Genomic DNA, 21589 nt, shown 5'->3' on the forward strand with positions numbered 1-21589 from the left:
CCAGATGTTGCCATAAATTAGATTGTATTATGAAACCTATTGTATCTGGCAAAATGAGTACATTTGATCAAAATGGAGCCCAGTATGTCACATACATTGGTGGAGGTACTCAGTCATTTGGAGTTTGAGGGGGCAAGTGATTAAGTAATTGGATGGAGTTAGACAAGCATATCAGATTGGTCAATGAGGTTCTTTGACTTCTTTTTCTGTAATGATGCTTAAATGCATGCTGTTTTAGTGCAATGAAATAAAACATTTCTTTGCAATGCTCTCTTCAAAAGGTTGTCTGCATTACATTCTTTCAGACAGCATTCATTATTAATTGTCATTGTTACTTAGATTAACCTTTTCCTGCACATAGGTGGTTTACAGAAAGCAAAACAAAACAAAACACAAATAAAATAACAACAAAACAACCAAAAAAACTGAAACAACCCCAAAACACTCTAAAGATGCACTGATACTGATGAAAGGTGCTGAAGTAGTGGTGTAGGGATGTGACTTCTCTATCTCTGTCTGTTCTGCCTATTAACTTCTAGATATACAGCACAGTTTTTTTTCGGTTGCTCACCTCAAATCCTTCCAACAAATTCATTCTGCTGCACCTGTGTTCAGTGCTACAATTCACACATATGAATACTTTGGAACCATTTACCTTGCAACAGTTCAGGAATTCAGCTGAGTGAAAAGCTCATCTTCCTACCCAAACACCCAAGCACCCAGTGTCTCTTCCTGGCTGCATGATCAAAGGTGCATGCAAAAGGTCAACACAGACACACACATTCATAGGCCAGAACATGTGTGCATCAACAGTCTGCTTGCTTGGCCTGTCTTGTAGGTACCTACCATGTCCTTCAAGTGCACTATTTGACTGAGGATTCAGGCAGTTGCTTTTTGCATGCATGAACAAATTTATATTTTGATCATGAAACAAGGAAGGGGGGATTGGGGTGGGACACCTGGAACAGCTCAGCTGTAGCAGGCAGTGGGGGATGGACAAGGAAGTGGATGAGCCATGCTGCCAGGCCATTCATCCCATAGCCTAGTGTAGCTATTGTATAAAGGGAAATGTTGACACCACGTCTCAAGTTTCTAGCATGAAAAGTTGTTTTGTGCCTATCATTTTTCTATTATTTCCTCATTTCAGTCCTTACTAAAGCTTAAAGAGGTGCCTCATGGCTTAAGATACGTTGTTGGATTTGATTGACTGAACTCACTAGTTAGCTTCAGAAAGTTTCCAATTTGCAAGCTACTATGTGACTGTGAAAGCTGCCATCAGCTGAGACGTGAAAGGGAAGAAGCAGAACTCTTAAGGGTGCAACCAGGGAATCTCCACTCTCTCCTTTAGCAGAAGCTGCCTTTACTTACCTTCAGGTACATTTTGGCAATTTACAATTTTCACTGCTTCTGTCAAGTTGTGGGGAATTTCTTTGCAGGTTAACCTTATAATTGCCATTCAGAGACGGATGGAGAAAGCACGTGAAGTGAAACTTAAGATCAGTGGCTTGGACCATACAGAGGGCTAGATGGGTAACACATTTGTAGGCATCACGGTTGCTATTCTGAGCACTGTCTGGATACTTAGTACCATTAAAAAGTTAAGTATCTCCAGAAGTCCAGCACAGAAGCGAAAACTCACGGAGCTTGGATGGGCACCTTGTCCAAAACAGTCTCCTGTTATACCCCAGTGCATCACATCCCCGAACAGAAATCCAGCCTCCTGCTTCAAACTGCTGCTTCTCTGCCATTACCTTCTGCCGCTTTGCCCAGTGCTTTCTGAAACGTAGGGAAAAAAACCCACAACACAAAAAAAACCAACCAAACCAAACCAAAAAAACACAACTACAAAAAACCCAAACCCCAAAACATTTCTGTGTTTGGGGTTTCTCACTGTAATGGGGGGGAGCAACGATGCAAGCCAAGCTCCACAGACACTTTTGTGTAAAAGGGGAAGAAACCTCCGCGAGATGTCCGGGAGCAGAGAACGAGGGGTTTTGCAGCCAGCTTTGCTGAACGGCAGCTGGGGCCCCTGGCTCGCCCACGCCTGCTTGGTTGACGGGAAACAGAGAGCAAACGCCGCTTCAGCCGGAGTCCAAGGGCATGCGAGGCTGCGGGGCCGGGCCGAGGCGGGCGGTTGGCGGCAGCAGGCCGCCCTCAGTCGCGGTACCTGCGCCGCGCGGCCACGTGAGCGCCACATCAGCGCCGCTCCGCTCCGCGCCTTCACAGCCAGCGGCCGCACAGAGGGCAGGCGGCGGCTGCACTCCTACCCCCTGCAAAGCTCCGGCTCCCCCTCGGCTGGCCGGTCCGGGGTGCAGCCGGCCCCCGGCTCGGGAAGATGCTGCAGTCGCTGGCGGGCAGTTCCTGCGTCCGGCTGGTGGAGCAGCACCGCTCGGCTTGGTGCTTCGCCCTGCTGGTGCTGGGCTACCTGCTGTACCTGGTGTTCGGTGCTGTGGTCTTCTCCTCAGTGGAGCTGCCCTACGAGGACCTGCTGCGCCAGGAGCTGGGGAAGCTGAAGCAGCGCTTCTTGGAAGATCACACTTGCCTTTCGGAGCAGCAGCTGGAGGAGTTCTTGATGCGGGTGCTGGAGGCCAGCAACTACGGCGTCTCGGTGCTCAGCAACGCCTCGGGCAACTGGAACTGGGACTTCACCTCCTCTCTTTTCTTCGCCAGCACCGTTCTCTCCACCACGGGTAAGGGAACGACAGTCGACCCGGCGCCAGAGGCCTTCCGGGGAGGCCCGGACCCCCTCAGGGCCTCCGCGGGGGCGGAGGGGCTGGTGTGGGGCTCTCTTGCCCTGTTTGGTGGGGGCAACCGGGCCCGTGGGTGGGGGGCCGGGGCCTACCCCCCTACCTCAGGCCCCGTGCCTCGGGCCAAATACGGGGCCGGCCTCCGCGCCAGCTCCGCGGCCCTGCGCGGGAGGGGAGGGGAGGCTAGGCTGTGGATGTACTTCGGTGTGATTGTTACTTCCCAAACTCTCTTGTGTGAGAAGAATATTTTACGTAAGATGCATCACCCGTATTTGAAATCCATCCTATTTAGCGTTAAGAGCCGGGTCGCCTGCCCGCCCTCACCTTGAAAATTCTGGTACTTTTTGAAAATCCGGGCAAGTGCCCATCTCTTTCTTTGAACTTTTGAATGCTTTCAAGGGCGTCCCTTTAAGCTCTTGGTCTCCTGTACAGTTCTTTTAGTCTGATCTTGAGGGGAAATTGCTAGTCTGGGTATAATAAGTGAAATTTCAGTTTCATATTTAACCATCAATTTCAGTTTAACATTGGCATGTAAATGGCTAGAAGATAATGCGTACCTCCTTCCAAATAGCACTTTTCATTGGTATTTTGAAACGCTCGAGGACACGTTCCTTTGGCCGTAGTTTTTACAAGCACTTATTTTTACAGCAGGCATGTTTCACATGAGGTTGTAGTGGACAGGCTTCTTGTGAGGATGAGTACAGGCATTTGTACTGGGAAGCTGAACTGGTGGTTTGAATGTGGCTCACTGAAATAAGTAATAAAAGCTTCTTAAATAAGAAAAGCTTTAAAAGAATTGCCCTAAAATTAATCTAACAGAAGGGGTTTCAGACCTTTGATGCTACTATGAAAGATGCAGTGGTGGTTTTTCTTCCTTTTCTGTTTTTTTCCTTTCTTTTTAAATTTCCTTCTTTCCTTCTTTCCTTCTTTCCTTCTTTCCTTCTTTCCTTCTTTCCTTCTTTCCTTCTTTCCTTCTTTCCTTCTTTCCTTCTTTCCTTCTTTCCTTCTTTCCTTCTTTCTTTTCCCCCTCCTGCCCCAAAGTGAGCACTTTTCTACATTCAGAAATATAATCAGTTGATATAAATAATTACATTTAACTTACTTGATCTTATTCTGGTGCTTCCTGACTGATTTCAAACAGGCAATGCTTGTCCTAAAAATAGTTGTCTTTGAGTATACAGATCAGGGTGTCTGTTTTTTATAAGGAGTTTGGTTTCTTTTAAAACAGGAAGTAAAATAGGGTTGTGGGTGTCCCAGTAACACACACACACACATATACACACAAACAGAGCCCCAAGTAACTAGAGTTGGAGTTTGTAACAATTGAGAATGCTTGTGATTAATACTTTCAGTGAGTAAGTTTCTAAGTATTAATCGGTGTATAGTAATGCAGTTGGTGAGAAAAGCATGGAATTATGCTCATACTTCATTTTAAATGTCTGTCTTTTTTTTTTCTTTCAGTAGAACCATAAAGAAATTTAACTATAGGATGCTGAACTGATCTTATCATGCCTGTTTCCATTCCTAATCATACCACACTCGCTGGTACTATAAAATATAAATTATTTTGTGCAACAGCTACTTTTGTATTGAAAATATTTTTTTCCTGTAAAATAATAGCCCATATTTAAAGAAAAAAAAAAAGGACCTTATAAAAAGGTCCTGTCTCTTTGTTTTGATATAGTGTAGTGTATGTAACCTCTCTGGTTTTTTATCAGACAAAAAAACCCTACTCTGTAGTCCCTGCAGTTTATTATTTTTAAATCTGGTAATATTGATTTCTGAGATGAAGCAAACAAAAATGTTCGCAATCAGGACAGTGTGGATGGGAATGAGTTGGTAACACTTGAGTACTGCCTGCTGACACAGATAACACAATGTTTGGATGTGGTAGTACAGTTCAGGCAGAGATACCTCTTTCCCACTGCACATCTTTAAGAGCAAGATATAACTTGGCCCTGCATGTTTAGTTGATATGATCATAGGGACCCTACAAGGAAAGTATTGAAAGCATGAGTTACTATCATCCAAATGAAAAACCCATTAGAAAACTCCACTTAAATGGTGTATGCTTAGAAAACATAGAGGTCTGAAATGCTTGCATTATCGTTATTTCCGTGAATGTCAGAAACTGAAGTTCATCAGTGATCACTTACGTAACAAGCCAGGTATCAAATGGTGGTACTTCCTTCTACCACAGAATCATTAAGGTTGGAAAAGACGTTTAAGATAGAGTCCAACCATAACGCAACTACCATGACTACTAAACTATATCCTGAGGCACCACATCTACATACTTCTTGAACACCTCCAGGGATGGTGACTCTACCACCTCCCTGGGCAGCCTGTTCCAATGCCTTACCACTCTCAGTAAAGAATTTTTTCCTAACGTCCAATCTAAACCTTCTCTGGCACAACTTAAGCCCATTTTCTCTTGTCCTATCACTGGTGACTTGGGAGAAGAGACCACGGCTGGCCTCACTGCAACCTCCTTTCAGGTAGGTGTAGAGAGCAATAAGATCTCCCCTTAGACTTCTCCAGACTAAACAACCTCAGTTCCCTCAGCTGCTTCTTGTATGATGTGTCTTGTATTTGTTGCAAATAGACAAGTATAAATCCAAACCAATATAGTATGTCCAACACTTGCTCAAATTCTTCCCAAAGCACACAAATTTCTGCTGAGGTGCATTTTTCTCTCTCCAACTTACTCTGCACCTGCACATGAAATCTTTTAAGTCTTTTTAAAATGGTTATTTAAGTGAAGGACAAGCAAGAAGCAGAACCTTCCTGGTCATCTGAAACAGCTGTTTGGAAGTGTTTGACCATTTGAAAAATGCTGTCTTATTACAAACTGTACTCTTGAAATGCCCTCTCTTTGCTGGGTACAGCAAGGACAAACACAGAAAAGATGACCCTAGTACTGATGGTACCAACTGAGGGTTGCTTCTGAGCACAAGCAAAATTGCAGGGAGCACTGGGATGTTCCTTGTTTAGCTGACCAAACGTGTCTGTCATTCATCATGTAAACAAATGCTCACCTACCCCTTGTACAGAGGACAAGGCTTGTTTTATTTCTCAGCCTTTTAGTTTGCTAAATAAAGCATTTAGGGAAAGTGTTTAATTTTAGTATCCCCTACTCCATTTTTTGTTCCCTCTCATCCATATTATATTCTTCAGCTTCTCACAAGGGTAAATTCTTGAAGGAAATCTTGAATTGAGGTAGTTTGCAGAATAAACACAGTAATACAAATTCTTACTTGAAAGAAATTTATGTTGTTGCCTACATGCACTGTCACAGGATTGTCACAAACTGCTTGAAGGATGGGCAAAGGGCAGTGGAATAGAGTGGAGGTAAGGCTTCAGCAGGTTATACCAGTGACTGGCAGCAGGTATCTCTTCTGACAACTTCATTCCTTTCTATGCAACTTAAGCAGCCATGCAGAATGCCATATGAGCAGTGTGCCAGAGGAAGCAATTTGGTCAGTGTTGACAACGTAAACACTAAGAATATACAATCGTGTGCATTTAAATAGCATCTGCTTGGAAACTCTTTGTGAGTTTATGCATGTCTGTGGTCATCACTTGTCTCAATACTAGATATCATGAATTAGCTTGCTAAAGCAGTTGTTTCTGGTTGATGGTGTTGTGAGGCCATCTGTACAAATAAATGTTTTATTTCTAACAATAAAAATGAAGTAATTGTTGCACTCACTCTCCCAGGTAGTGTTTTCACTGTTCTTGGCATGCTGTTAGACTCTAAGATCTTGTCCCATATTGGAGAACAATATGGGAATACTACACTACATGAATTGTGTGTAGAATGTAGTAAATATTGCTTGTGTTGCAAGAGGTAACAACTGGTTGCTGTTGTGAGATGTAAAGAGTAAAGTGGATTCAGTTTGTTGAAGTAGAACGATGGCAGAGGAAAAGAGTTGCCAGTTCAGGAATTTAGAACCTGAATCTTTGTTTTTGGAATGGGCCTTCTAAGTATAAGGATTTCCCACAGCATTTATGTAGAAGGACCATGTCTTATACTAACTGTCCAGCTTTGAGTAGTTTTGCCTCCACCACAAACATGGATGTAGAATTCATGTAACATTGGGATATCAGAGGGATGCTGAGAAAAAAGCTTATTTGGATCCTTCTCTGTTGTGATAGAATTGGCAAAATGTGTTACAGTGAAGCTAGGATAGCCTCATCCTGACCTAAGGATTTGCAGAGGAAAGGTGAGAAGAAGTTGTGTCTTCTATGATAGCAGTGCACTTTTTTTTTGGTAGTTACTGCATAGCAGCAGCATCTTCAGAGTCTAGCCTGTACCAGTTTCAATGTTGGCACTGAGGATGGGTGTATTATGCTGCAATGCAAGGAATGATACCCAAGATCCGTGATGTACTAAGTTTAGGTTTCTGTTTGTTGTATTCTGAAGAGAGTAAGGAACACCTATGCCATAGTTGTAGCTAATGCTGACAGTTGTTACCTTGAAACTGTTTGGTTGAAGGACTAGTAAAGGAGCAGTATGGCTTTCAAGGAAAGCTTTGCATTCAAGTTAAATAGCTTATATGAATCCTACTGGTAAGCAGTATGCAGATTTTAATATTAACTAGTTTAAGTGAATCATAGAATGCACTGGGTTGAAAGAGACCTTTAAAGATCTTCTTGTCTAATGCCCCTGCAGTGAGCAGGGATGTCCCCAACTAGATGAGGATGCTCAGAACCTCATCAAGCATGACCTTGAATGTCTCCAGGGATGGGGCTTCTACCACCTCCCTGGGCAACCTGTTCGGGTGTTCTACCACCCCCATGGATTCATAAGGGTTGGGTGTGGTTCTCCTAAGCATTACTGCTGATGATTTGCAAGAGAATCTGAACTATGCCTTTATTTATGAAAGGTACCAGGCTGGGAGATTGTGCTTGAGTTAGTGGATGTACTATAAAGGAAATGTGCAGCCCATATGAAGATGGCAGGGCCAGAGAAACCTGTAAGTCTCAGTCGTTTTGTCCACATTCTTTTGTCAAGAAGTTTGATTTATCATTTTTCTACCCCCTCAGAGGAACCCCACATCCAGTGCACGATACAGATCTTAACAAATCTATGAAAGGTTGGAGCATGTCATGAAAGCATCATGGTATCTTTGTGTATCAGGCTTGACTGAGCTGGAGTTAAGTTTCTCCAGAGCATCCTTTTGTAGTGCTGTGTTCTGCAGTGCTGTAGCTGGGTGTTGATAACACACCAGTGTTTTGGCTACTGCTGAGCCAAGCACCAAACCTCTGCTTTTCCAACATTCACCCCGCAACAGCAGGCTGAGGGGTGGACAGGGTCTTGAGAGGGGACACAGCTGGGCCAGCTGACACAAACTGACCAAAGAGGTGTTCCATGCCATAGGACATCAGCTCAGATATAAAAGCTAAGTGAAAGGCGGAAGTGTTGCAGACATTTGTTAATGGCATCTGTCCTCCAGAGAAACCACTACACGTATTGAAGCCCTGCTTCCCGGGGAGTGACTGAACATCTTCTGCCAATGGGAAATAAAGAATAACATCTTTGTTTGCTCTTGCTTCCACATGTGGCCTTTGCTTTTGCTTTTCATCCCATTAAATTGCTTCTATCTTGACTCAAGGGCCTTTGGTTATATTTTCCCTCTCCCCTGTCCATCTAAGAAGGTGAGTGGTAGGGCAGCTTTGGTGGGCATCTGGCCCCCAGCCAGGGCCAAACCACCACACATTTAAATGCTCCACTGTAAAATTCCTATGCTCCTGCAATAGAGAGGTTACTTGGGTCTTTTATACATTGTGGAAGAATGTGAATTTAACTTAATTGGAGGATAGTTCACAGGAGCTTTAGGGAAAGCAGACATTTTAGTCTATATGTGAATTTAATGCAAAATTCAGATCTTATTTTGTTGGCATCAGAATATGTAGCTTGCGTCACTGAAGATGTTTCTATTAGCTCATTAATGTACACCAAATAAATACATTTTATAATTTGTGCCAAATGTGTGTCTAGAGATTTGCAGTAAGGTTCTCTGTTGCCTCTTGTATGAAAGCTTACAAACTTTGTAATCAACTCAGATCAGTCTCATTAGTAGTTACCGCTGACTCAGGTAGAAGACTGAAGCTTCATTGTACTACTTCTCTGACTGTAGCACTCCTAGATAATTTAAATATGTGTGATAAATTTGAGCTATTGAACAGGATGGGGATGCCAAACTTTGGGAAGGAACTTTGTTTCTTTTTTAAGAGTTGTTTGTTACTTACCAACAACATCTACAGGAAAGGTATGATTTAGGAGACAAAGTGAGATTGTGCTGTGCCCTGCAACAGAGTGAGTTTTATACTGGAATGCTTCTAAGAAAAGCAAAGGAAATGAAGAAGTAGGTTGAGGAAGATGCCAGAAGAGAAGGATTACATTCAATAGGCCAACTGTTTGGGCACTGACTTAGGATGTAAGAACCACATTCTTTTTCCCTTCTTTGCCTGGAGGGATTTGAACCCTTGCCCCAGCAGAGTGGCTGAATGCTACATGGTGTTCTGGGGCAGTGTAGCCATAAGTACTGTCCCCAAGGCTGTTGCCTTCCAAATCGATCCTAGACTAGCCTGGAACCAGTCATCCCACCTCTCATGTTAATTAGTATAAACATAAGTGAAAGAGTCATTCTGTCTGTTTGTGTGTCTGCTTTCCTCTCAGGAAAAATTCTTTTATTTTGTACACTGTAGGAGCAGCTCCAGACTTGCTGCTGTCATATTCTAGTCTGGCCTCAGGGCTAAGATGCTGTCTCCTGGGATGTGACAGGTTTGGATTCTGCCTGATACCATTCACAGGACAAGGATATGAACTAAGGTTTTCTAGCTGTCTTTAGGAAGAAGAGACAGAAAAGACTACCATATAAAGAAGCTGTAAGAGGTGGTATGAAGAGTATGTATATACTAATACTGAAAAAGTAGGTTGGGTATTTCTGGTTTCCTTGTCCTACAAAAACATGAGAATATTCAATTAAATTTAAAATTAATAAAATAAATCAGAAAAGAGACTTGACAAGCTTAAAAATATTTCCAAAACAAAGAAGCAAACCCACCAAAAAAAAAAAACCCACAAACCAAAAGTGTCCTGAATGAATATCTCCAAAATACCTGTATTTGTCAACATTAACGATAATGAACTTTTTGGGAAGGACATTAGGCTTTGTGCATCAGGGCAAAAGTCACTCTTTAGTTACCAGAAATGACAGCTACAGTCACACAATCTCTTGTGTGTCCAAAAGAAAGGGACAAAGTTCTTGTTTTCTCTGCTAAAGTAGGCAGTAGCAGAGAGGAAATCAGAGCCTTCCTGCCTTGTGCTCCGAACAGGGTGGCAGTTCCTGCCTGGTTTCTGATATGAGTACAGCAAACAGCTGTGCCAATCTCCAGCTTGTGCTTGCTGACACAAAGGGTGGCAAGAGGAGCTCTAATCTAATGTTTATACTTTACGGGCCAGTAAGTAGTAAAAACCACTTCCTGGTAGAACTCAGAGAAGCCATGGAGTAGCATGATTTTACTGTTTGGAGCAGTGCTGGCTGCTGATGAATGGACTGTCCCTCTTAGAAGCTCTGTTGTCACTTCTGTATCCCGCTGTTCTACCTGCCTTACTAACTTCCCAGTGATGAGGAGCCAGCCCAGCATCTCTCCTTCAGTGAAGGAATGCAACTGCTGCCTTTGTAATTTGTCTGTGTCAGGTCTAGGGTCATTCTTCCTCTGCTGAAATACAGAAACAAGAATAAAACCAAAATCAAATCACAAAACAAGTTCATTGACCTTTGTATGATACACATAGTGTAACTAGGGTCAGGACTGGGTTACTGATCTTCTGTTCTAGACTTACTAATCGACTCATTTTTTTGTAAATGATACCTTTTGCTTTTTCTCTGTTTTTTTCCTAGTTTACCTGTGTTAAAATTATTTGGTTATATGGTTGTCATAGATTACAGAGTCTCCTGTTGCTCTATTAGTATTACTCTGTTTGCCTTTATTCTGTTCTGTGATACTTCTTTATTGAAAAGAAGAAAATAGTCTCAAAAAAAGTGCCTTTCATTAAAGTTTCTAGTTGTAATCCTTTTGTGAAGCTAGAGTTTGTTACAATTCTACTGACATCTCTAAATCCCAAGCTAAATTTTATGTTTGCTTTCAGAGCAGGACTTCTAAAATTTACCAATATAATCTTGCAGTTTCTGACCATTTTCAGTTTTATGTGAGTGCAATTTAAAATAAGTTTTCTCTGAGATCTGTAGTTTCTCCTGTTTTTTAATTTATTTCTTGGTGATTTTTTTTGGTTGTTTTTGTTCTTTCTTTGTTTCACTTTGGCCCACTACATCATTGTTTTAATAAATTATGGGAGGTTTTTTTGATAGAAGAACATCATAATCTATGTAAAAAAGGTCTACTTTAGCTGCTGCTCTAAGTTAGTTATGAAGTAGGCCAAAAGGTGCTAAAACATGTGAAGACCAGGATATTTCTTCAGTGGAGTTTTAGCCATTTGAGAAAAATTAGGATATCTATGAGAGTTTTGATGCCTTCAGGATTAAAGAATTACAATAAAAAGTTAATTCAGATTAGGTACTAAATTCCTACTGTCTCTCCGAATCTGAGCTCAGCTACTTCATACATATTTGTACGAAATTGAACCAAATTCCTTGTTGTTACTGATGGTGACCCATAAGACCCTAGGAGAAATATCTCAGTTTGGTTTTCACTTAACAACCTAGCTGAAAACTTACTTAAACTGCCTTTCTTATGAGGACAAAATAGTGATGTAGTCCTAGTAAAAGACCAGGACTGAAAGGAATGGATGGAGCAAAGCTTTTCAAGTTGCTTTTGCAAGATCATATGGATTTTCTCTCCTGTGGTAAGAAAAAATGAAACACATGCATCTCTAAAGACAGAGTATGAAAACTTCCTTGCAGGAAAAGCACATATGAATGAAAGTGGTACACCAGCTGTCGCCAGACCCCAAATGTTTACTAACTGACGTTTCCTAAGTATTGCTATAGTCTGTAGTCTGAGCAGATTCTGTGCCAGCAGTTTAAGCAGCTCAGAAGGTATCAGAGTATCTTTGAGGAACTGGGGAATGCAGAAGTGGAAGCAAGGAGATCACTTAAGCAGTATTCCCTAACAGCAGCTGAGGGAAGAGACAGGGCTAGGAAACAGGTTTTGCCAGTGGAACAAACCAACCCGGTAGTCGTCTGAGTACCTCTCCCTTTCTGTGTGAGAAAGTGAGGCTGTGCCTTTTGACAGTTGCATACTGTTTACCAGGAGAGTCTTTAACAGTAGTTTTCTGTCTTTCTCCTGAAAAAACATGAGAAAATCTGAAAATCCAAACTGTTATGCTAACAGAGAGTAGAGGCTTTCTGAATCTTTTTGCTGACCTGTACTGCAAAGTGGAAACTCCTGGAGTAACCAGGACTTCTACGCAGAATATTTTTAAGCAGAATTTAATACCATTACAAATGAAGGTTTTGGGAGAACTCTTACCATGAGAATGACGTTTTGTCATGTCTTTTGCCCGTTGTGCATTTCATGATACACATGCTGAATGTGTTTTCTGAACATGTTAAATATAACTCCAGAATTTAAACCAAAAAGGTCAACATGTACCTCTGAGTTTCATCCTATGTGTAGTATCCCAATACCTCCTTTTGAATCTCTCAATTATTTAAAGATTGTTTAAATCGAATCAGCTAAATAACCTTAAAATCTTTAACAGTAGCTACTTCACAAATGGTTTCTGAGAGTAGAAATAGTTGATTTAAGAGGGGGAGGGGCACCAGACAGAATTAGTTGTTGAAATGGTAAGGTTTAGACATACATTGTACTGTTCTTTACTCTTACTAATGATAGATGAATTTTGCTTCAGAATTCTAGCTTTTGCAGAAGAAAATTAATTTCATTCACTTAGATTTGAGACTTTGTTTCTTTGTTGCATTGGCTGTATGGTATTGCAAGTTGTAGCATGCTAAAATTACCATAAAAGGAATATAATATATTGTGGAAAATATTTTATTTAGAGGTTAAATAATCTTCATTCAGTATTTACACTAAAGACACTGCATTTAATTGATATGACTGTGCTATTAAAATAGCAAATAAGTTACACATTTGCTTCAACATGTTTCCTGCAGTCTTGGTAAAAGCTCTGCACCAGGCTTTTCATATGGAAATATGCAATGAGACTGAAAGTATGAACATGTGGTCTGTTGGGAAAAGTAAAATAGTCTGCCCTACAGAAAACTATGCAATTAGGAAGCCTGTTGGGAATTCTGTCACAAGTGCACATGTGCTTTTGCATCTTGTTTTCTACAGTAATGTGCCTAAAGATGAGTACCCTGAAGCTAAGCTAAACACAGAATTACAGGGGAAGGGTCTCCTGTATCAAAGAAAAAGGAGTCAGACAGCTTGACAAGAACTGTAACGTTTCATATAGTTTCAGAAAGTTCTCCTCCCCTTTTGTTACACACAAGGTTTAAATACGTACTAAAACTAGTAATTATTTAAAATGCAAGAAGATTCCTTAGCATTTGAAAGAGGCAAAATGATCCTTCAGAGAACCTCAAGTGATGGCGGCACTGGCTGGAATGAGGCTTACGTGTGTTTTTGTTTTAAAGCCTGTACTGAATTGTCCCTTATGTGACACTTGGTCTCTTACTTTCTTTGTTATTTTAAGCCTACATGGCACAATATGAACACATATTTAAAAGTTCAGTTGAGCTTTTAAAATGTGTTTGGCAGGTTTAGATGTTGCAACATGCAGTCCTTGTGCCAAAGTCCAGAGGCAAGCTAGAGTAGGTATCCTCCTTTGTTTACAATATAGTTTGAAAAGGAGTTTGTTACTTGAGTCAACAAATGCAAAGGCAAGGCAAAGATTCAGATTTCACCCAACAGGCTGGGATCATCTCTTCAAAGAAAGCCACAGTGAAAAAAACCCTTTGTGTTCAGAAAGTAGCAATGTGTTCAGTGATCTGCTAAAAAATAATAAGTAGTTCAGATGTTCAGCTCTTTGGGAATTCATTAGACAATCCTATACATCTCACTAGGTACTCTAAACGGTAAGAATATTGCACAGAAGTGAATGTAGAATGCTGTAAATCATTTGAATAGTTGAGAGTGAAGCTCTCATATGTGAAGGTAGGAGATTATTTAATTTAGCTATGTGCATTTGGACATCTGGTAAGGAATCCAGACCCTCAACCTGGCTTCTGGTCCACTGCTGCAACTCCATTTGGACAAGCAAAGAACTGTGAATGCTACATGTTGTTCATTGTGTGAATCAACAATTCATATTGATAAAAAAATCTTAAGGGCAAACTTCTGCCTTAGTTAATTTTTAGAGTTGTTATGTGTTTACATTCTGTCTGGCCTGTCTATATCGTGAAGATAATTTTATCTTTCAGTCATATCTTTTAAGGCAGCTATTTGTACTAAGTGAAGCCAGATGAATGGTCAGGACCTGATTTTAGGAGTACCACCTGACAGAATTTTTTGTGCTGCTTTGAGGAAAAATCATTTACAGTGGAAGTAGCCATGAATCTCAACCAAAGCAGAGAAAGAAACTTTCAACATCCCTGACCCTTAGCACATCTCTAACAAGAAGTTTGAGTTACAGATTTTAGCTATGTATGATACTTCTGCATTCATGTGCAGTAGGGTGATTTTGCCATCTTTTGAAAGCACTTCAACATGCTTTCGTTTTCTTGCATTGGATATTATTTTTTCTTTAGTGATAGTTTTTCTGCTCAGTAATATTAGAGGAAAATGCAGCTACTTGAATAGAGACTTACAGAAGAGGTATCTAAGTATGCAGTACACATTTTTGTATACTCAGTGAAGACTCCAACAACATTGCCACTCTTTCAGTAAATTGTTCAGCTGTGTACTGTGTGTAGAAAACAAACTAAAGGCCAGTTAGTACAGCTGACATAACTTATGAAATGTGCAAGTAACCTTTGTGGGAAGAAGGCAGTGTTTGCTCTGCTTTAGAATGCTGGTTGTCTCTCATTATACCTAGTAAAATATTTGCTCAGGGTCATGAAAAACAAAATGGGCTGAACCTACCAACAGCTCTGCCAGCATAAGGAACGTGTACTTGGACTCCTGATTCGCACCCTATGGTGCAGACTTATTCCTTGTGCTAGGAGTGTTGCCTTGTGTAACACAACAGTAAGCTGACTCAGTTTATAAGACTGGAAGAAGCATATTCACTTTTTGCTGGATTAGTTTACTCTGATTTGTTACAATGACATACAATACAATAAAACCAATACAGGAGGAGGCAGACCCCCATAGAGAAAAGGATCTTCTTTCTCAGTAGTAGCGTTTGGATTTATGTTTTATGTAACTAGATGAAAGCACAGGAAGAATCAAAAAATTATGGCTAAATTAACAACAGATATAAGAAAGGAGCTGGCGACCTAAGAAGACATTTCCTGTACTGATAACGTGCCTGACTGTTGCTGTCTGCTCCTTGTAAAGGAGCATTACTTAAAGCGGGACTAAAATGACAGCTAGAAAAGCTAAAAAACTTAACAGGATTCTTTGTTAATGCAAATGCCACTACTAAAATATTTCTGACTGATATACTTCAGACACATGCTTTATTTTTTCCTGCTGGATAACTGCTGTTACATGGTAACATGTAACATTGCCTTTGGAACTAATAAGGAAGTAACACAACCATATTGTTGTGTTTAGTTACTGTAACTAGTCTACAAATTCTGAAAACTGACAATTACAAGAAAATGGATGCATTCATAGGGCCAAAAACCCATAAAGAAATTCTTCTCTTGAAAATATATGTTAACTACAAATTTGCACATTCAGTTCCCAGGCTCTTCAGTGTTATGATTTTATTTTGGGATTACCAACTATTTTACATTCCTCCTCCCTTTATATTGAGGTCTGAGTGATGCCACTTATAGCATCCCACTTTCCTTAGAGAGTCACAGGTTACATCTGTCCAGCCTTCTCCATCTTGGCCATAGTTTGCAAGTGCAGGCACTGGCAGGAGTGTGCTGAACATGAGAAACCTTAGTATGATTCAGTCTTCAACCTGGATGATTGCTAAGGATTTCTTATGTGTGCTGCCTTCATGTAATGGGATTTAAGGAAATGGGACTCAAAATTGTTGGTCAGTGTTGATAGCCTTTGACTGACATCATGGTCTACTATTGTGATTAGGCAGCTGGAACATTTTTGGTGAATTGTCCTACTGAATTTATGTTGCTTGGTTTCGTTATAGTGCAGGGCTATTTTGTTATGCCCCTGAGAGATTAGAATGTTATCTTTTGAGTAGGAAAATCATCCTACATTGTAAGAATTTTTGAAACATCGAAGTTCCCAACAAGAGAGGTTTCTCTAACATACTGAAGAAAGGTTCAGCATTATGAATTAAATTGCTGTTAATCTAAATGGACAGTATAGTGTTTTAAAACTGTGCAGCTTTTAGGTTGCTCTGTCTGCATCTTTTTGTTTCTGGCTAAATGTCTTGTATCTGTAGGCAAATGTCTTTGCCTTTTTAAATGCTACATCACTCTTTATTTTTTAATAACATCTTCTGGAGAAGCAAAACCATCTACATTTTGTCCTCTTGTAGATGTAAATAGTATGTGCAACTAGAGTACTGTTATTTTCCTTTCCTTTATGTATTGGTAGGACAGTGATGATTATTTTCTGTATCCCGACTCCAGTGTAACGAAAGTTGTGATTCCCGCAATTTGTGTTTGTGTCCTGAACATGTTTAGGATTCAATAGGCTTAGTGAGTCTATAAAATTTGCTTATGGTTCAGTAAGCTAGTTCTCACAACAATTAAGTATATCCCCATTGGGCCTTAGAAATTAATGTTCTATTTTCAGAATGAAACTAAATATATTCAGACAGACTATGTTTAGATTGCAGAGTACCATCCAGCATCATAATTAGGACTGTGATTTACAGCTTGGAGTAAGCTATCTCATCTGAAAAAGTACCTCACTTTGGCTCTTGTGTAAATATTGTCTCTTAATTATTATTTTTAATTTATAAATGAATATTTCAGATGGAATGTGCCATGTGTAGACGTGGAGATTGATGTACCTCAGTTGTGTGTATTTCTTAGTTACTTTAGTGATTTTTTGCTATTGGTGTTAAATTGATTTGTTTCTATTTTGCTATTTCATGTTTCTGTGAAATAGCTATTAAAACAGAGGACAGAAAAAGGATTTATTTCTATGCAAATGCATTATGGTGTCCAACTGATACACATATGTGTCCTGGTTTTGGCTGGGGATAGGGTTAATTTTCCTGCTAGTAGTGGGTATAGTTCTGTGTTTAGGATTTAGGATGAGAATAATGTTGATAACACCCAGATGTTGTAGTTGATGCTGAGCAGTGCTTATGCTAAGTCAAGCCATTTCTGTTTCTCACCCTACCCCACTTGCAAGTGGGCTGGGGGTGCACAAGAAGTTGGAAGGGACAGTAAGGACAGCTGCCCCAGCTTTATTGCTCAGCAATAAAGCAGGGGGAAGAAGGGGAGAGCAACGCTTAATGTTGTATGGTAATTCCTTGCTGCCTACAATATTAGTTGCATTAATTGTTTTTCATGCTTTGTTTTCTCTGATGGTGCAATAAAGCCATTATTGTTTCAGAATCGGAGATGGGGAGCATACTAATTTGAAGCTGGTTGTTTAATTTTTATTCCTAGATAGTAGGAAGAAAAACTGTGGTTCATCTCAGTGCAAGAAATGTTAACTTACCAAGAGTACATAGGTATTCTTCACTAATTGTATATGTGATTAAAGCACTGCAGTAAATGCTACAGCAACATGTTCAAAGATTTTGACACATCCCAAGCTGCTTTTGGGATGGTAACAGGTGCAAATTATAAAATTTTAGAAACCTCTTCCCAGTAAACTGCATGAGGCTTCAAGTGGAGTACCATACTACACAGGTGCTGGGCTCAGCAGCAACAGCTGGTGCGTTCCTGTGGTACATCATGCATAAACAAGGTCTTTCAAGTGATGGAAGGCTGAAGTAATTGACAGAAATTTAAAATCTCTTACAGGAAAATTGGAGGGGATGGTGAAAGAGAAAATTGCAGCACGAAAGCAAGCCATGGTTCTACACCTTTTTCTGAAAGAAAAAGTTCCATCTATTACCAGTCTCTTCTGAAAGTGTGTATCCTGTCAGCTTCGCTGCCAGTTAAATGCTAAGTGTGAGCTGCTAAAATGAGTGCAGACTGCTATAATGTAAAGACAAAATCTGGAAATATTACTGTATTGCAAGACATGTCACCTTTATGCTGCAGTCAAGATGGAAGTCTCATCATGCTTTTTGCCATATTAACATGAGAAATTTAGAAGGTTGCTATCATGGACAAGCTACTGGCTAAATCTAATTGATAACGTTGTTTTCCTTTTTTCCGGCCTTCCTGCTAAAACATTGTCCATGTTAGGATTATTACTCTTTTTCCTGCCTTCAATATATCAGGGTGTGAATCCCAAGAATGTAGAAGTGCTTGGACCCCTTTCAAAACATTGAAATTGGTATTGAAGTTCGTAAGGACGTTTTTAATGAACCTGTTTCTTTGATTGCATTTTAATCTTAGTGATCAGGGACTTTAAAATCACTCATTGTGGGAATGCTGCTGCACACGTGTTGCTGAACATAACAGTGCAAAAACCCATAATGAAAGACGAGCACAAAACCTTGTCTTGCTTTTCTAACATTTCTGAGCACTACAAGTAAAGCTTTCCTAATAAAACTAATTTGTATTTCTTCTTTGTCAAATTAAATTTCTGGGATTACAGAGTTTGTTCTGTCAAAAAACATTCATGATAAAATAGTCTGTTGGTGTGGCCTCTACTTTGATACAGATTTTTGGCCATCTGTTGCCTAGCAGGCAAGTAAACCAATAAAAGAATAATTGGAATTTTCATGACTAAATTCTCAGGAGAGCCCTCAGGAAGTCTCACCTTTCTTTTGACCTGTTGGTTAGGTTTTATTCAGCAGATTCTCGACAGTTTATTTTTTTTCCTACATTGACAACGGAATCTGAGATAACATGAAAAATAACTGTTGAAACAAGGTGCAGGTTTCTTTGCTTAGGCTAAGTCTTTGCTAGAGACCCCATAAATGCTTGTGATCTTGTAATTAATCTATATTAGAAGCAAAGCAGAATGGTTTCCCATATAGGTTTAGCAGACCTGCTGAATTTACACCTATTTAGTCTTTGCTCCTGCCTCGAGCACTTTGTGAAGCACATGACGGGCATAAAGTCTTTTTTTGAAGTAACATAATATGAAACATGACTGGTGTTGTGGGAGCACAAGTCTAGCCCACATGAACCACACATCAGGCTGAAGGTTTAGCATACCACAACAAAGGATTTTCCTAATGGATAGTTTGGTAGGACCTGTGTAGCTTACAGTTAATGTTTGGAAAGCGCTCTTGCAGGGTACGTGGGTAAGCTTTGCCAGGTGAGTGCCTGGAGGACCAAATCTCTTCCTGCAGAGAGTGTATCCTTTCCAAAGGCATGTTTACTAGCCATGGAATGGAGTATGTGCCTCACCTGGGAGTCCTGCTTCCTTTGTCTCCTATGTGATAGGCCCCTTTTGACAATGTGCTTCCATGTAGACTGTGCTGGAAGGGTCTAAGAGTTCCCTCGGGGTGATCATGTCTGCTTTACTCATACATAATGTATCCGGGCAGGATTAGCAAGATCTGATGTCTGGAGGTGACATGAAAGCATGCTATCATTTTCCACTTAGGTTGCTGTCTTGAGTTGCATTTCTCTCTGATATTTTTTTTTGAGAAGAGACAGTAATGCATCAAACATTTGTTAAAACTCATCTCAGATGTAGGAGGGACATACTAATTTCTGTATATACTCTTTTGTCTGTCTTTGGTTTCTGTGTAGTGGATTCCATCTATAGCTGTTCTGCTTCAGTACCACACATCCTTCTACTCTGCAGTATCTGTAATGAGCACTTCCTTAGAGCCACCCTGCCACCCTCCCTGACTGTAACTGTTAGTATTGGAATGACTTCATCATTAGTGATTGAAATGTTTTTTCACTTCATTAAATCGTAACTATTAGTAAATACGGCCTAAAACAACAACTATTGTAAATGGTCAAAATGCTGCTGTTTGTTAGCTGTTCTCTATGCCCACCAGACTGTATCTGGTGCATTGCATCTGGTGTGCCTTGCCTTGTGTGGTGGTGTCAGCAAGACACAGGTGAACTTTCTGATGAAAGGAAACATAGAATATCTGTGTCAGAATTAGGAAAAAACAGTGGGTTTTTTTGTTTGGCCCAGAGTTACATTTAGTTTCCTTTTACTTCATGGACCATCCTTGTATATTCTTGAGTAACCTATGGTTCAGGTAGCTGCACAGACTGTTCTTCATCTTCTTGAGTCATGATGGCAATTCAGAAACTATAAGTGAAAGTCTTTCCTACAAAACATCTGGTGATAAGTGCAGACTCTTCTCATATGGAGAACTGCATTTAAGGTACTCTGGCATGACTTTACTGGTGGATGCAGGAGCTGATGCTAGAGAAGTGGTGTTAACTTCAGTTTCAAACTCTGAAGGCAGCTGAGGTCTGCCACAGTCCTTGGCCCTATATCACAGCATCACAGTATATCAGAGGTTGGAAGGGGCCTCAAGAGATCATCAGGGCCAACCCCTGCCAGAGCAGGATCACTTAGGGTAGTCTGCACAGGAACGCATCCAGGTGGGTTTTGAAAGTTTCCAGAGAAGAAGACTCCACAACCTCCCTGGGGATTCTGTTTCAGTGCTCTGTCACCCTCACTGTAAAGAAGTTTCTCCTCATGTTGAGGTGAAATCTTCTGTGTTCTAGTTTGAACCCATTGTTCCTTGTCCTATCACTGTGTACCACCAAAAAGAGCTTGGCCCCATCCACTTGACACCCACCCCTCAGATATTTATACACATTGATGAGATCCCCTCTCAGTCTTCTCAAGACTAAATAGCCACAGATCTTTCAGTCTTTCTTCATAGGAGAGATGCTCAAGTCCCCTAATCATCCTCATGGTTCTCCATTAGATTCTCTCCAGCAGGTCTCTGTCTCTCTTGATCTGGGGAGCCCAAAACTGGACACAACATTCCAGGTGTGGTCTCACCAGGGCAGAGTAGAGAGGTAGAAGAACTTCCCTAGACCTGCTGGACACACCTTTCTTGATACATCCCAGGATCTCATTGGCTCTCTTGGCCACAAGAGCACATTGTTGTTCCATGGAGAACTTGCTGTCCACCAGCACTCCAAGGTCTTTCTCTGTGGAGCTGCTTTCCAGCAGGGCAGTCCCTAACCTGTACTGGTGCCTGCTGTTATTCCTCCCCAGATGTAGGACCTTGCACTTGTTCTTATTAAACTTCATGAGGTTTGCCTGCACCCAGCTCTCCAGCCTGTCCAGGTCACGTTGGATGGCTGCACAGCCTGAGGGGTGTCAGCCAACCCCCCCATTTTTGTATCATCAAGGAATTTGCTGAGGGTACTCTCAATGCCCTTATCCAGGTCGTTGATAAAGATATTGAACAAAACTGGACCCAGTACTGATCCCTGGGGGACACCACTTGCTGCAGGCCTCCAAGTTGACTCTGTGCCACTGATGACGACCCTCTGAACTCTGTTGTGGAACCAGTTTGCAATCCACCTCACTGACCAGCCATCTATGTCACATCTCCTGAGCTTTTCTATGAGGATGTTATGGGAGACTGTATCAAAAGCTTTACTGAAGTCAAGATATATAGAATCATAGAATCAGTCAGGGTTGGAAAGGACCACAAGGATCATCCAGTTCCAACCCCCCTGCCATGGGCA

At 40.9% G+C, this 21589-nt stretch overlaps 1 protein-coding gene across 1 annotated transcript in view; it reads left to right on the top strand.

Moving 5' to 3' along the window:
* Positions 1 to 2335: 2335 nt before the first annotated feature.
* KCNK1 (potassium two pore domain channel subfamily K member 1) overlaps positions 2336 to 21589 on the top strand; it is a 33841-nt gene continuing 14587 nt past the window's right edge. Inside the window, exon 1 of the mRNA XM_054398542.1 lies at positions 2336 to 2690. Coding sequence (XP_054254517.1) covers positions 2336 to 2690 — 355 coding nt within the window. The remainder of the gene's footprint in view (positions 2691 to 21589) is intronic.

This window comes from Indicator indicator, chromosome 2 (genome assembly GCF_027791375.1).
Source record: "Indicator indicator isolate 239-I01 chromosome 2, UM_Iind_1.1, whole genome shotgun sequence".
Lineage (NCBI taxonomy): Eukaryota > Metazoa > Chordata > Aves > Piciformes > Indicatoridae > Indicator > Indicator indicator.